This window comes from Echiichthys vipera (genome assembly GCF_963691815.1).
Source record: "Echiichthys vipera genome assembly, chromosome: 12".
Lineage (NCBI taxonomy): Eukaryota > Metazoa > Chordata > Actinopteri > Perciformes > Trachinidae > Echiichthys > Echiichthys vipera.
The window spans coordinates 28,149,228-28,164,242 of NC_139837.1; the positions used below are offsets into that span (position 1 = coordinate 28,149,228).

At 45.4% G+C, this 15,015-nt stretch overlaps 1 protein-coding gene across 1 annotated transcript in view; it reads right to left on the reverse strand.

Moving 5' to 3' along the window:
* The window catches only part of LOC310954309 (protein phosphatase 1 regulatory subunit 37), a gene marked incomplete at both ends in the record, with an annotated part of 112,460 nt that overhangs the window by 46,279 nt on the left and 51,166 nt on the right, over nucleotides 1-15,015 (reverse strand). The window contains 4 exons of the mRNA XM_083923721.1: nucleotides 1,449-1,615; nucleotides 8,292-8,433; nucleotides 13,090-13,202; nucleotides 14,443-14,598. Of these exons, the coding sequence (XP_083779847.1) occupies nucleotides 1,449-1,615; nucleotides 8,292-8,433; nucleotides 13,090-13,202; nucleotides 14,443-14,598 (578 nt within the window). The remainder of the gene's footprint in view (nucleotides 1-1,448; nucleotides 1,616-8,291; nucleotides 8,434-13,089; nucleotides 13,203-14,442; nucleotides 14,599-15,015) is intronic.

Here is a 15,015-nt window from a genome sequence, read left to right on the forward strand (position 1 = left end):
TTTAATTTATTTAAAAAAAATTTTTTAAATGTTTTATTTTTCTCTTTCCCCTGAATTACCTTATTCGGTTTTTGGTATTAGCTACGGTTTTTACTCCATTTGGTTTCATTGTACCCCAGTTAATTACTTACACTTATGTTATATGTTATTCAATTATTTAGTTGGTTACTGTGACCATATCTGACATGGGTTGTTTGAAGGGATAGTGGGATTTATGTGGGAGGTTTTGTTTCTGTTCCCGTTTCTTCACCTTGAGGCAGATGCACTGATACACTGTATAACAGAATATAATTTTAAAAAATGGGGGGGGGGGGGAGTACCAAGAGTTGTTGCTAGACAATGCACGTCTCTTCTGTCTTGTTGGTGTGAACTGGTAGGTTTCAGAACATTGCAGACCTGCACAACTTGTTGCAAATCTTTGGTCTCAAATCTCTGGGCTCAAGCAAGACACTGAACCCCAACCTACGTTCAAAGAGCAGGCCAGGCCAGAGTGTGTGTGTAAATGGAATGGACTTGTACTTACTGTATATAGCCTTTCTAGTCTTCTGACTACTCAAGGTGCTTTCACAGTGTTTGTCACATTCACCCATTCACATTCACATTGATGGCAGTGGACATCTACATACCATCTAATCTAATCTGACCATTCACACCACATTTACACACCCATGCGCAGCACGGGTGGGGCAATTCGGGGTTCAGTGTCTTGCCCAAGGACACTTCGACATGTGGACCGGGGGAGATGGGGATCGAACCACCAATCTCTCGAATGGAAAATGACCCACTCTTCAACTAAGCCACTGTCGCCCCAGTGTGTGTGTGTGTGTGTGTGTGTGTGTGTGTGTGTGTGTGTGTGTGTGTGTGTGTGTGTGTGTGTGTGTGTGTGTGTGTGTGTGTGTGTGTGTGTGTGTGTGTGTGTGTGTGTGCGCGTGTGCGTGCGTGCGTGTGTGCGTGATGGGCAAATGGGCAAATTGCAAAAGCGCCTTGTCTCTTTTGGAATATAATATTATAAGTGCAGCCCAATTACACCATTTACAATAAAAAAGTTGACCCAGTCCCTTGTGAGATACGACCGAAACTAGCTCCAGAACAGCTAGCAATGGACCTTATGGTGAGATCATTTTGCCCACTGCTGTTTCTTAGGTCAAGAATGAACCTTAATCTTATAAAATAATCCGGTTTTGGTCATGACTGTGTCCACTGTAGCCTCATCATTTTCATTTAGTTAATTTATTGAACGTTAACTGTTAACTGTTAAGGAAAAACAAACCAGTACCCAACACTGCAGCTGTCTACATCATTGTATAAAGGCTAAAATTGTCTGAGAACATGCCAGATTTGAACAACCATTTACAATGCCATGAAAAAGCACATAAAAACATGACGATTTAGCTGTGTGTCAACAGCAGGGGACTCAGATGTGTAGCTGAAAGGTTAGCTGAACGTACCTGCTCTTGTGGGGGCATGAGGTCCAACTCCAGGCTAGCGAGAGAGCGGTTGATCCTCAGGGCCAGACACAAGGCCATCAGGCCTCCAACCTTCACTTTATTCTGACGGAGGTCCAGCCGCTGAATCTGATGATTCTCTGTGAGGAACTCTGCCAAGGCCACAGCACCTTTACCAAGGAAAAGGTTGAAATGTTGGAGCCGTATTTGCAGTGCTAGTTTGATCTTGAATATCTCCCTAAATAACTTACTTTGTCTAAACTACAGTTTTGAATGGTTATACTGTATGGCCTTTCTTTTACACCCTATCTCTGTCACAGTGCTTTGGTTTAAAGCTCACTGAACCAGAACGTCTATGCTTCGGCAGACACCTCAAGTTCAAGTATAAAATCTGCATCCAGATTAGCTCTGCTTTTGAAATTTTTCTAGAACTAGAGCTTGAATGTCCTTAAGGAGAGTATAAAATTAACTTTATAAAACAGAACGTTCCATTCCTTGATTGTGATTGGCTGAGACACTTTCAGAACAGTTGTAAAATACTCCGTAAACACAGTGACTGCATACCAGTTTCAGTATTACTGCATCAATTTGTCCACCAGTATGAGAACGGTTACAAGTACGCAATGCTGACCCCTAAGTATATTCCCCTTGTTCAGCGGCAGCCTGTCCACACTAGGAGCGTGAGGAGGTGGACTCAGGAGGCTGCTGACGCACTACAGGACTGCTTTGAGTAGACAGACTGGGATGCACTTGTTGAGCCACATGGAGAGGATCTGGACAGCATGACCGACTGCATCACAGAATACATCAGGTTCTGTGAAAACACCACCATGCCAACCCGGACTGTGAGCTGCTTCCCTAATAATAAGCCGTGGATCACCAATGACCTGAAAGCCCTTCTTAACAAGAATAAGAGGGCGTTCAGGTCTGGAGACAGGGAAGAACTGAGGAGAGTGCAGCATGAACTCAGGGATATGCTGAGGACTTGAAAAGACGCCTACAGGAGGAAGCTGGAGGCCAAACTCCAGCAGAACAATGTGAGGGATGTTTGGACTGGTATGAAGCAGATCACTGGATGTAAGGTGAGCGACGGACAGTCATCAGGCAGCCTGGAGAGGGCAAACGAGCTGAACAGATTCTTCAATAGGTTCAGCTCACAGCCTTCTGTCTTCTCCATGACACCTCCAGACCCCCACACACCCTCACTGCCCCAAATGCTTCCTCCCCTCCCCCCTCAATCCCCTGCTGTGAGCTCTCCTGTGCAGCACCTCTCCTCCTCCTCCACCTCTTCCTCCTCAACCTCTTCCACCTCCACCTCCTCCTCCTCTGCCTCCTCCTCCTCCACCTTCACCTCCTCCTCCACCTCCTCGTCCTCCACTGAAGACACCTGCAGCCCCCAGCATAAGGCTGCAGGCCCTGACGGTATCAGCCCCAGGATCCTGAAGACATGTGCCAGCCAGCTGTCTCCTGTCCTACAACACCTCTACAACCTGAGCCTTGGTCAGGAGAGAATACCAGTGCTCTGGAAGACTTCCTGCCTAATTCCTGTTCCAGAGAAGTCGACACCATCAGACCTCAATGACTATCGACCAGTGGCCCTCACATCTTAAGTCATGAAGGTGCTGGAGAGACTAGTTTTGGTCAACCTGAGGCAGCAGGGGGGAGCCCTGCTAGACCCTCTGCAATTTGCTTACCAGCCCCACTTGGGAGTTGATAACGCTGTCCATTGGCGCCTGGATGGTGGAGGAGGTACTGTGAGAATCACATTCTTTGATTTCTCTAGTGCTTTTAACACCATTCAGCCACTGCTACTGGGGGAGAAGCTGCGGGTGATGGGAGTAGACGACACATGATCTCCTGGATTACTGACTACCTGACAGGCAGGCCGCAGTTTGTCCGTATGGGCAGTGTTCTGTCTGATGTGGTGGTTAGTGATACAGGAGCTCCACAGGGGACTGTACTGTCTCCTTTCCTGTTCACCTTATACACCACTGATTTTTAGTACAACACTGAGTCGTGTCACCTGCAAAAGTTTTCTGACGACTCGGCTGTTGTTGGGTGTATAAGTGAGGGACAGGAGGAGGAGTACAGGGCACTGGTAGACAGCTTTGTGAAGTGGACTGGACAGAATCACCTGCGGCTGAACATCAGCAAGACCAGAGAGATATTGATAGATTTCAGGAAGAAGATGAACATGGCTTTCCAACATCTGTGCATTCTGGGAAAGGATGTGGAGGCGGTGGAGGATTACAAGTACCTGGGTGTTACCATCAACCACAGACTGGACTGGAGATCTAACACTGAAGCTGTTTACAAGAAGGAGATGAGCAGACTTTACTTCCTGAGGAAGCTGAGATCCTTCAACGTGTGCAGCAAGATGTTGGAGATCTTTTATCAGTCTGTGGTGGCCAGTGTACTTTTCTTTGCTGTGTTTGTTGGGGAAGCAGCATTGGCGCCAGTGACACCAACAGACTCAACAAACTGATCAGGAAGGCTGGCTCTGTGATTGGCTGCAAACAGGACACTCTGGAGGCTGTGGTGGAGAGGAGGACACTGAAAAAACTCTTATCCATGGATAATCCTCTCCACCCTCTCCAACTCACACTGGTCAGACAGAGGAGCACCTTCTCCAAAAGGCTGCCTCAGCTTCGCTGTCGTAGCAACAGATTCAGGAAATCTTTCCTGCCACAATCCATCACTTTTTATAATAACTCTCTCACCTCTGCCTGACAGAGAACTCTGCTCTCTCTACTGTTTTGTTTTGTTTTGTATATATTATTATTGTTATAGTATATTTTGCATATTTTGTTGTATATATTATTATTGTTTATTGTTTATAGCACACTGTGCACTGTATATATACACTATGTATATATTGGATTCTATTTATGTTACGTACAAAGTTTTTATTTGCTGACCCACTACTGCTGTTACAAAAAATGTTCCCAGTCTGGGATCATTAAAGTAATTCTATTCTATTCTAAACCATTTGTTTATCGCCAACATACAGGCCAAATCCACCAATCAGATCAACGAAGCGTATGGCGAGGCAAAGTTTAGAAAGTAAACAATATGTTGGTAAAAGATATTGTTTGTATAACGTGAATTTATGGATAAAAGGCCCAATTTCATATTCCAACAGAAGGATCCAAGAGAAAAAAGCATTAGCGAGTGGCTTGCTCCATAGCTGCGCTCATCTCATTAGTGGAAGCCTCTATGTTTTTTACACTGAACAGTCAAAACCAACCCTGATTGGTTCGGTCTATTGGCAAACAAACAAATTTTCTCTGCCGCACTTTACCAGACTGATCTGAGAGTAAAATAAAATGGAGCTCACAAGATCAGGATGGTCTCACGAGGCTAGTCATTCAATAAATGCACAAAAAATATGCAAAGCTGCCAGAGAAAGAAACAAAGAGAGCTGACAGGGATTAATGTTTGAGCAGCAGGGAACCTGCAGTGTCCTGTGGCTTTGTTGGAGAAATATCTATCAATACTGCCACATAATTCAGATCCAATCCATTACCTCCGTCTAATGTTGACAAACCAGTTCTCACAATCTATGGTGAGATAACGATGAAACTTTAGCTAGCTTACATGTTTTATTTGTAGCTCACCTTCTTTAGCTGTGTTGTCAATTGTATAACGGAGCCACATTGTCACAGCTGGGGGAAAGTGATACATGATTCATAAAGGAAAGTTTGAAACATCATTGATCCAAATTACCAGGGAACACAAAATAAAGGATCTCATTTTAGAGTTGAAATATTAGTTCATTAAAGGCTGAATATGTAGAATCTTTATTAAGCCTCTGAGGTTGACGCCCAAGGCAGTATGTTTTTTTCGCTGTTTATATCGATATCCTAGCGATTAACTCACAAACCCCCCGCTGAGCGCTGCGGAGTTGGAGTTCACCCCGGTGGACGAGAGGGTCGCCTCCTTACGCCTGCGGGTGGTAGGGGGGAAAACTCTGACTGTTGTTTGTGCATATGCACCGAACAGCAGTTCAGAGTATTCAGCCTTCTTGGAAACCCTGAATGGAGTCCTGCATGGGGCTCCAGTAGGGGACTCCATAGTTCTGCTGGGAGACTTCAAAGCCCACGTGGGCAATGATGGAGACACCTGGAGAGGCGTGATTGGGAGGAACGGCCTCTCTGATCTAAATCCGAGTGTTCGTCAGTTATTATACTTCTGTGCTATTCACGGATCGTCTATAACTAACACCATGTTCGAACATAAGGATGTTAATAAGTGTACGTGGTACCAGAGCACCCTAGGCCAAAGGTTGATGATCGACTTTGTGATCATATCATCTGATCTGAGGCTGTATGTTTTGGAAACTCGAGTGAAGAGAGGGGCAGAGCTGTCAACTGATCACCATCTGGTCATGAGCTGGGTCAGAGGATGGGGGAAGGATCTGGACAGACCAGGTAAGCCCAAACGAGTAGCGCGGGTGAACTGGGAACATCTGGCGGAGCTTTTCTGGCAACCCTGTGGAGGTTGGGGGCATTGAACCGGAGTGGGCAATGTTCAAAGCTTCCATTGCTGAAGCTGCAGCGGTGAGCTGTGGGGTGCCTCAAGGGACGGTAACCCTCGAACACCGTGGTGGACACCGGTGGTCAGGGAAGCTGTCCAGCTGAAGAAGGAGGCCTTCTGGGATATGTTAACCCAGAAGACTCCGGAGGCAGTTGCAAGGTACCGACAGGCCAGAAGGGCTGCAGCCTCTGCTGTGTCAGAGGCAAAGCAGCGGGTGTCGGAGAAGTCATGGAAAAGGACTTTCCGGCGGCACCAAGGTGCTTCTGGAAACCATTAGACATCTCAGGAGGGGGAAACGGGGAACCGTCCAAGCTGTTTACAGTAAGGACGGGATGCTGGTGACCTCAGCTGATGAGGTAATCGAGCGGTGGAAGGAGCACTTTGAGGAACTCCTTAATCCGACCAGCACGCCCTCTTTTGTAGAGGCAGAGCTGGAGGCTGATGGGGAATCATTGTCAATATCTCTGGCGGAAGTCACTGAGGTAGTCAAACAACTCCACAGTGGCAAAGCCCCAGGGATTGATGAGATTTGTCCAGAAATGCTGAAAGCTTTGGGTTTGGAGGGGCTGTCTTGGTTGACACCTCTCTTCAACATTGCGTGGAAATCTGGGACAGTGCCAAGGGAGTGGCAGACTGGGGTGGTGGTTCCTCTGTTTAAAAAGGGGGACCAGAGGGTTTGTGCCAATTACAGGGGTATCACACTACTCAGCCTCCCTGGTCAAGTCTACTCCAAGGGGCTGGAAAGGAGGGTTCGTCCTATAACCGAATCTCAGATTGAAGAGGAACAATGCGGATTCCGTCCTGGACGTGGAACAACGGACCAACACTTCACTCTCGCAATGATCCTGGAGGGGGCCTGGGAGTATGCCCATCCAGTCTACATGTGTTTTGTGGATCTGGAGAAGGCATATGACCGGGTCCCTTGGGAGATACTGTAGGAGGTGCTGCGGGAGTATGGGACGAGGGGGTCAATTATGTGGGCCATCCAATCTCTGTACACCCACAACGAGAGCTGTGTCCGGATCCTCGGCAGTAAGTCGGAATCGTTCCTGGTGGGGGTTGGCCTCGCCTGGGGTGCGCTTTGTCACCAATCCTGTTAGTGATTTTCATGGAAAGGATATCAAGGCGTAGTCGTGGTGGAGAGGGGTTGAAGTTCGGTGAGGAGCTCGTCTCTGAGGATCTCGTCTCTGCTTTTTGCAGAAGATGTGGTTGGGATGGGATGAGGATCAGCACCCCTAAATCTGAGGCCATGGCTCTCAGCAGGAAACCGGTGGATTGCTTACTCCAGGTAGGGAATGAGTCCTTACCCCAAGTGAAGCAGTTCAAGTACCTCGGAATCATTTTCACGAGTGAGGGGACAATGGAGCGTGAGTTTGGCCAGAGAATCGAGGAGCGTGGGGGCGTGTTGCAGTCGCTCTACCGCACCGTTGTGATGAAAAGAGAGCTGAGCCGGAAGGCAAAGCTCTCGATCTACCGGTCAATCTTCGTTCCTACTCTCACCTATGGTCATGAAAGCTGGGTCATGACCGAAAAAACGAGGACGCGGGTACAAGCGGCCGAAATGGGTTTTCTCAGGAGGGTGGCTGGAGTCTCCCTTAGAGATACGGTGAGAAGGTCAGCCATCCGTGAGGTACTCGGAGTAGAGCCGCTGCTCATTGCGTTGAAAGGAGCCACTTGAGGTGTTTCGGGCATCTAGTAAGGATGCCCCCTGGGCGCCTCCCTAAGGAGGTGTTACCGGCACGTCCAGCTGGGAGGAGGCCTCGGGAAGACCCAGGACTAGGTGGAGAGATTAGATCTCCACACTGGCCTGGGAACGCCTCGGGATCCCCCAGTTAGAGCTGGTTAATGTGGCCCGGGAAAGGGAAGTTTGGGGTCCCCTGCTAAAGCTGCTTCCCCCGCGACCCGTCCCCGGATAAGTGGTTGAAGATGAGATGAGATGAGAGATGATTTTTCTAATTTGAAATTAAAAACATTATTTACGATGATTTTGAAAGAACATGATTTTTCTATTAACTTAACCCATGTAACTGTGAACAGAGTAACGTTACACACCCCGCACATCTAAAGGAGTTAGTCTGTCTCTGTGTTTTTCACTTGTTCTTGAGATTCCCATAAGTTTTTTTCTAAACCTTATTCATCTCCACTGCTTTCATATTAGAGATTAGATGAAGTTGAGCTGGGGGTGACACACACACACACACACACACACACACGCATACACACACACACACGACCATATAAAGACAATACACACATATACACTTTGTTTTTCCTGTATGTCAAAGACTGACTGTATGTGAATTGTTGTACCTTCACATGTGATGTTGGCTTGGGCCAGGCCAAGCTGCAGCATCGAGCAGTTCACCATCAGAGGCTCTCTGATGACCTGGATCCCCTCGTTCCCCAGCTGGTTCTCACCCAAATCCAGGAACTGTAGCACCTTCAGCACGGGCTGAAAAACAGGACTGATGTCAGCTCTTACCTGGGACCAAACACTGTTCGAACCGGATCCAGGCCTTGGTTCCAACAACAGCAGACTTTTAATCTCCGTTTTCAAAATTAAAGTATCAAGTGTTTACAGACAATGAAGCTTTGCTTTAGACTCTGTGTAGTTCTTGTGCTTCTTGTGTGAAAAGGCTGAGAAATTTTAGTCATCATTATTATTATGCTGTGATTGTTATTCCTTTACAAAATGTTTCCCTTCATGTTAAATGCTCAGAATTTCTGTTTCCATTCCCCAGAGCCACATTAGCATTGGAGGTTGATTAGCTGGCACATAAAGCTGGGGGTGTCTGGGGCACAAGAGGCCCATGTTGCCCAACAGCTTGAAGAGGAACACCACCCACTCCTCGGTTGCCCCCTCGCCTCGCCACCCTTGTTAAACTCCTCTGGTCACTGCTCTGAAAGGAGAAGGAGCGCGGGGGCGGAAAGGAAGCCAGGAAGGCAACAGACAGACCCGGAGAGCGTCTTCTTCTGAGTTAATTTGCACCACGGTGACAACAAACACACTTGAGAGGGCCCCCCCCTTTTTTTTTCTTCACTGAGCCGCGGCACACAGAGGCACCGCCACATCCAATGCGTGGCAAGAAGCTTCTCCGGTGAAAAGGGGAGGAGGAGAGAGAGGAAGAGCATCTCGAATGGATATGCACGAGGGATAATAGCAGACAATTAAAGAGGCGACTGCGTGGTTGAGAGTGTGTGAGTTGAGCATGGTTGAAGCCTGTCAAACGTAAACCCCAGGAGGGTTGGAGTGAGAAGTTTGAGGGGGGTAAGAGTGTGAAAGCACCAAAAACACAGTATGCTTTCACACATAACATGCTGGCTTTAAACAAAAAAACAAGTACAAGTACAAAAAAAAAAAAAAAGAGAGCTCTGCATGACATATATTAACCTCAGAATTATACATTGAGACATCTTTAGCCAAATCTGCTCCCCTTGTCCTAGTCCATCAAAAGACATGCCAACAAACCACGAGGACAGAGAGGAAGAGCACACACACCCAGCAGAAAGGTTAATAACAGCTCTCCTCGTCATCATATTCGACACGACCAGCTACGGGTCTAATTATCATCATTATGGCCTGCAAGGACATCTTCTTACTGTATCTCTGTGACTGGCAGGCCACAGGAGCACCCCTCCTCAACACACATCTATTATTGAATCAAACTGTTCCTTCTTTTGGTAACACTGGAAGAGACAGGGGAAATGTGTGTGAGCGTACGTGGCAGGCCTTTAATTTCTAGCCTTTTGACTTCAACAATCGCCGCTCCAAGACAGGAAGGTGTAGTTTATGCTGCCAATGAGGCGGAAGGAACGTATGTTATTAAGGAGTGCACAGTGGAACGTGCGGAGGCGACTTTTTCAGAGGAAGAATTCTGGGTGAGACCAACACTCTTCATTTCATCAATACCGGATAAAGAAAAGCAGGTATCAGTTGGACAGTTTAACTCTGTTTAACAGAGCTAAGAGGGCTGTTCATTTCACACCATGGGCTGAGGTACAATCATGTGGATGTTGTCCAAAGTTGCAGTATTATTAGCATTAAATTCCTCTTTTCTTTCCTTCTTTGTGGTGAAAGAGTACCACAAAGAGGGAATTCTGTACTAAAAAGACACTAACTTTGTTAAAATCCACTTGATTTGTCTAACTAGCATGTTAGCTTCAGATAAACTTTGGAATGAATTTAGCAGGGAATGTCCCGCATCACTTACATTAGGATGGCATTGGGAACAAATCTTCATATTTTATCAGCCTACCGCAGCTAAAGTCAGCAGCATTGAAGTTACTTTGTGAAGACAATTTAGGTCTCATAAGGCTTCCAGCATCTCTCCACGGAATTACTCTCACCGACGAGCTCCGACAGCTCTGCCGCCGATTATATGTCTATGTCTGTATGTCTATACACTGTATATAAACTGTATATAAATGGTATAAATATGGACAATACATCTCCACTTCCTCCCACTGTACAAAAGTGAAGCCAAAGTATCCCAGTTAAAGGCTCTGTCATCTTGTTATTTTGGAGCCAGAGTCTGCAGTACTTTGGTGATGGAGTAACAAACAAATGGCTAAAGTCAAGAGGCTGTGAGATGGAAAACAAAGTTTTTGTATCAGGGAAGATTTTTTTCACAGGGCAAGGATCTGTCTCTGCACACAGAGTCTCAGCGTTTAAGACTTTTTGGACTGAAAGCCCACTCTGCAGTGGCCAAACCTCTCACCAGCAGAAAGAATAAAAAGGCTAAACTTGCATTTGCTTAGGAGCATGTTTTGTGGACAGAGGATAACTGGTCCAGAGTGACTTCAGTGATGAGAGGACGTTCAGTTTATTTGGGTCTGAAGGGAAACATTATGTTGGGCGTAGGACTGGGGAAAGACTGAACCCAAAGTGTGTAAAGAAGTCAGCTCCATTTGGAGGAGGAAGTGTCATGGTTTGGGGGATGTTTTCTGCAGCAAGAGTTGGGCCTCTTGTTCAGCTACATGGCATGGTGAATGCTAATGTTTATGTGAACCTCCTTCAGCAACATGCAATACCTCCACTGTTATTGTCTCCTAATCAGCTGCAATTTTTATGCAAGAAAATGCTCCCTGTCACACTGTAAAACAGGTGAAGCAGTTCCTTGAAGCTAAGAATATTGAAACAATGAAATGTCCAACACAGAGTCCAGATCTAAACCCCATAGAGAATCTCTGGAAAGTCCTCTGAAACAAAGCAATGTCTAAGAACTCCACTCCAGTTAGTGAACTGTGGAAGAGACTAAAGAAGAATGGACCAAGATCAAACCAGAGCAGTGTGAGAAACCAGTGAGCGCAGATGTGCTGAAGTCATTCAAAGCTGTGGCCTCTACACTTCCTGTTCATTTTTCAATCCTATAACCCGAAGAAAACATTGTACTATGTTCTTCTGAATATAAGATAGTGTTTTTTTTCCTAGAAATCCATCTGAAAAAGGGGGGGTTGCCATATATTTGAGGTCTAGATTTTAAAGGCAATGTAAGTGCTTCCATAAGCCGTGTATCCATTAGGGTCGAATACCCGGAATGAGGCGGGTCTATCTTGCTGAAACACCCCTAATTTGCATGGGAGTCACTCGAGCAGCCCTTTGAAGGGCCATTTTTTTTACCCTGTGGGAGAGCAGGGCTGTTTTTCTCCCCGAGAGAAGCCCGGTTGATGATTGGATGGACTCTTGGGATGTAACGTGTGGTAGTACAGACGCCACAACCACACGGTGAAGTAGAGTAGACACTTTTATCCAGTGGTGTAGAAGATCGCAGTGCAGAAAATGATCTGTGCATGCACATCTTTGCACGGGCTTGTTAAAATTGTGCTGCAGTGGCTGGGTTGGATTCTGACCTGTGAACCTTTGCTGGGCTCCAGACTGCGACCATATGGTCGCATTTAGCGAGCAAAATTTTAGAGTGTTCGACTGAATTTTATGCGACAAGATGTTTCGCCAAATCAATATGTGGCTTAACAGCAACAGAGTGACAGATAAGACAGGAACAATATGTAAGCTCTGTAAGAAGATAGTGCCGTCAGCACCGTAACACAAACACGTAACACATGAGCTCCCGCAGCTTCTCTAACATCAGGCTGCAAGTTATGGTCACAGTGTAGGGACCTGACAGACCTGAAGCCTCAGTAAGTGACGAGAAAAGACAAACAGTGTTTAACTGCAAATTTACTTTGTTTCTCAGCCGAGCTCAGCGAGTGAGGCAGCAGGTGAAAACAGACTGATCTGATCAGTCAGTGTAAATACAGTTCATATGTTTAAAACACATATACAGACTGATCTGATCAGTCAGTGTAGATACGGTTCATATGTTTAAAACACATATACAGACTGATCTGATCAGTCAGTGTAGATACGGTTCATATGTTCAAAACACATATACAGACTGATCTGATCAGTCAGTGTAGATATGGTTCATATGTTTAAACACATACAGACTGATCTGACCAGTCAGTGTAGATACGGTTCATATGTTTAAAACACATAAACAAACTGATCTGATCAGTCAGTGTAGATACGCGTCATATGTTTGAAACACATATACAGTGAGAGAAAAAGTGGGTGTGAGTCGATCGACTTAATAAAATAGAAACGTATCTGTTCTGTGAGACGAGCGAGTGACGGTCATCACACCACTTTCTTTATCTCACTTATCTCAATACTGACATTTTAAAATAGTGTTAAAATCTCATCTCGTTCTCGTGGACTAATTATCATGTATTGTCTCACACCCCTTTTTCTGATGGTATATTTTTTCATATTGTACGGTCATTGACTTACTGTGTGTGCCCCTGAAATTTCTGGATGCACCCCACACCCCTCTCACGCAGGTGCAGAACGTACATGCCGATGGCTGTTGTCTTTGCGGTGTGCTCCAGGGCAACTTTTTGGTTGAGACACAGGTGACGTGAAGTAGAAAAAAAACGACCTTCATCGCCACTAGTTCTTTGGAGTTGGTGTGTCCAAGGTTAAGGTTAATCTGCATCGGCTGTAGCTGACGTGGGCCTCAGGTCTGTTGTATGCACCTTCTATGTATACACTGACTGTTGGCATTCATTCATATTGTTCCAAACTAAAAGCTGGTATTATGTTCCTCACCAGAGCCTTGGCCAGGTGGATCATGCCTTTTGCAGTAATCTGGTTGTTTCTCAGCAGTAAGACCCTCACACCTGCCGTCTGCCACCTCAGACCATCACACAGCTCCTCCAAACCTGCAGAGTAAAAAAAAAACATTCAATTCTCATTATTAGCTAAATGGGTTCAACTGAACTGCTTTGTATTGGTGAGCTAAGTGGCACTGACAGATGTTAAGTGGGAGTGAGCTCCTGTAACTATGAAGAAGGTTGCTATGATGAAAATTTGGGAGGGCATTTCGCAACTTTTTCCAACAATTTTGCTTCAGGTTTAAAGGAGTAGTACACATTCGGGGAACTACGCTTTCTTTCTTTCAGAGAGTAAGATGTAAATATTATCAAGGAATAGTTATGTAACATACCATGTAACCCTCTCTAAAACCACAAGTAATATTTTTTTTACATTTCTCTGTTTCCCGAACATGAACTTACCCAAACATATTTTAGCTATGCTTTTTCAAAATGTTGAACTCTGACGTCTAAATGAACGAGTGTATCAGCACTTCACATAGAGTGTGACACACAAAGCTGCAATTCCATTGGCTGAATGTAAACATTTGTGAACTTTGACCGTAAAAGTGTGTATCTTCTGTTTCTGTCCTCTAAAATGTCTGAAACTGGAGAAAAGTAACTTGTATCTGAGCAAAGTTTGTCACTAGAGAGGTGTTTTCACATTCCGCTCCTGAAGGGAAAGATGTCTGTGCACTTCTCTGAAATCTGAAATTCAAACGTATTCCGGGCAGCTTAAGGCTGGAGTGTCACTAATCCATAAACCAATCACTGTCGAAAATGTGAAACACTATCCGACGGGGGAACAACTTCCACACAACACCAGGGTTCAATGAGAACCTGCTCTATTATGCAAACTGCTCCTACTGGACACTCTGAGAACTGCAGTTTTTGGCACTTCCTGATTGGATCAACGAGGAGGTCGCTGTGGTGGGGGCTTGGGTTAGGCTAGCTTAGCTTAGCATAGCATAAAGACTGGAAGCAGGGGAAGAGAGCTACCCCAGCTTAGCCAGGATAAAACCTGGCTTCCAACACCCCATGTTCAACTTCAAGATCTGCTCTTTCTCAGACTTACTAAATATCCTTGTTTCATTGTTATTTTATGGCCACATGGGTGATCACACGCAATACAAAACATATCCTATATTAAATACGTTCCATAAATGATTTCATGAAGGATGAACCCACGGGTTTTCAATTAGATGAAACTGAGTGCTCTTGCAGACCCAGGCGTTTTACATATCAATTTTGCCCTGGGCAACATTCAATAAACACACATTTTGTTCTGTAATAATGATGGTCATCCTACCAGCATCTGCTACAACATTGCTGCTGAGCTCCAGTGTCTGTAAAGTGGAGTTGTAGCGTAGCAGGTCTCCTAGCTGTAGGGCGTCCTGGTAGCTGTTCAGCAGGTTGTTGGTAAGGTGGAGCTCTTGCAAAGCCTTGTTTGACTTCAGTGCACCAACTACACGCAGCAACAGAAGAGATCAACAAAAGATCAGAATTAGCACAATTATTCTCCTCAAACCTTCAAATTTGTCTGAAAGCTAGCTGGTAAAATTGTCAAAGACAGACACCAGAAAGAGGTCGTTAGCAATTTTTCATTTTTGGGCAAAAAAACTAAATCAGGAATTCAGCTTGATTTTGTGTTTCAGTGTTCTTACTAAAAAACAAATATACCACCCAATGTTTCATTTTCATTTGTTGGGGGGGGGGGTCTTCAGTGCCCCTTTGCTTCTGATTGGCTATGTTTGCACTGTACTCTTCAAAACAGAAGTATTACCTCTTTAGACAATGCACTTTCAACACTAATGATTGATAGATAGATAGATAGAAAGATCAATCAATATATAGATAGACCACTGACCATACTTGTACAAAT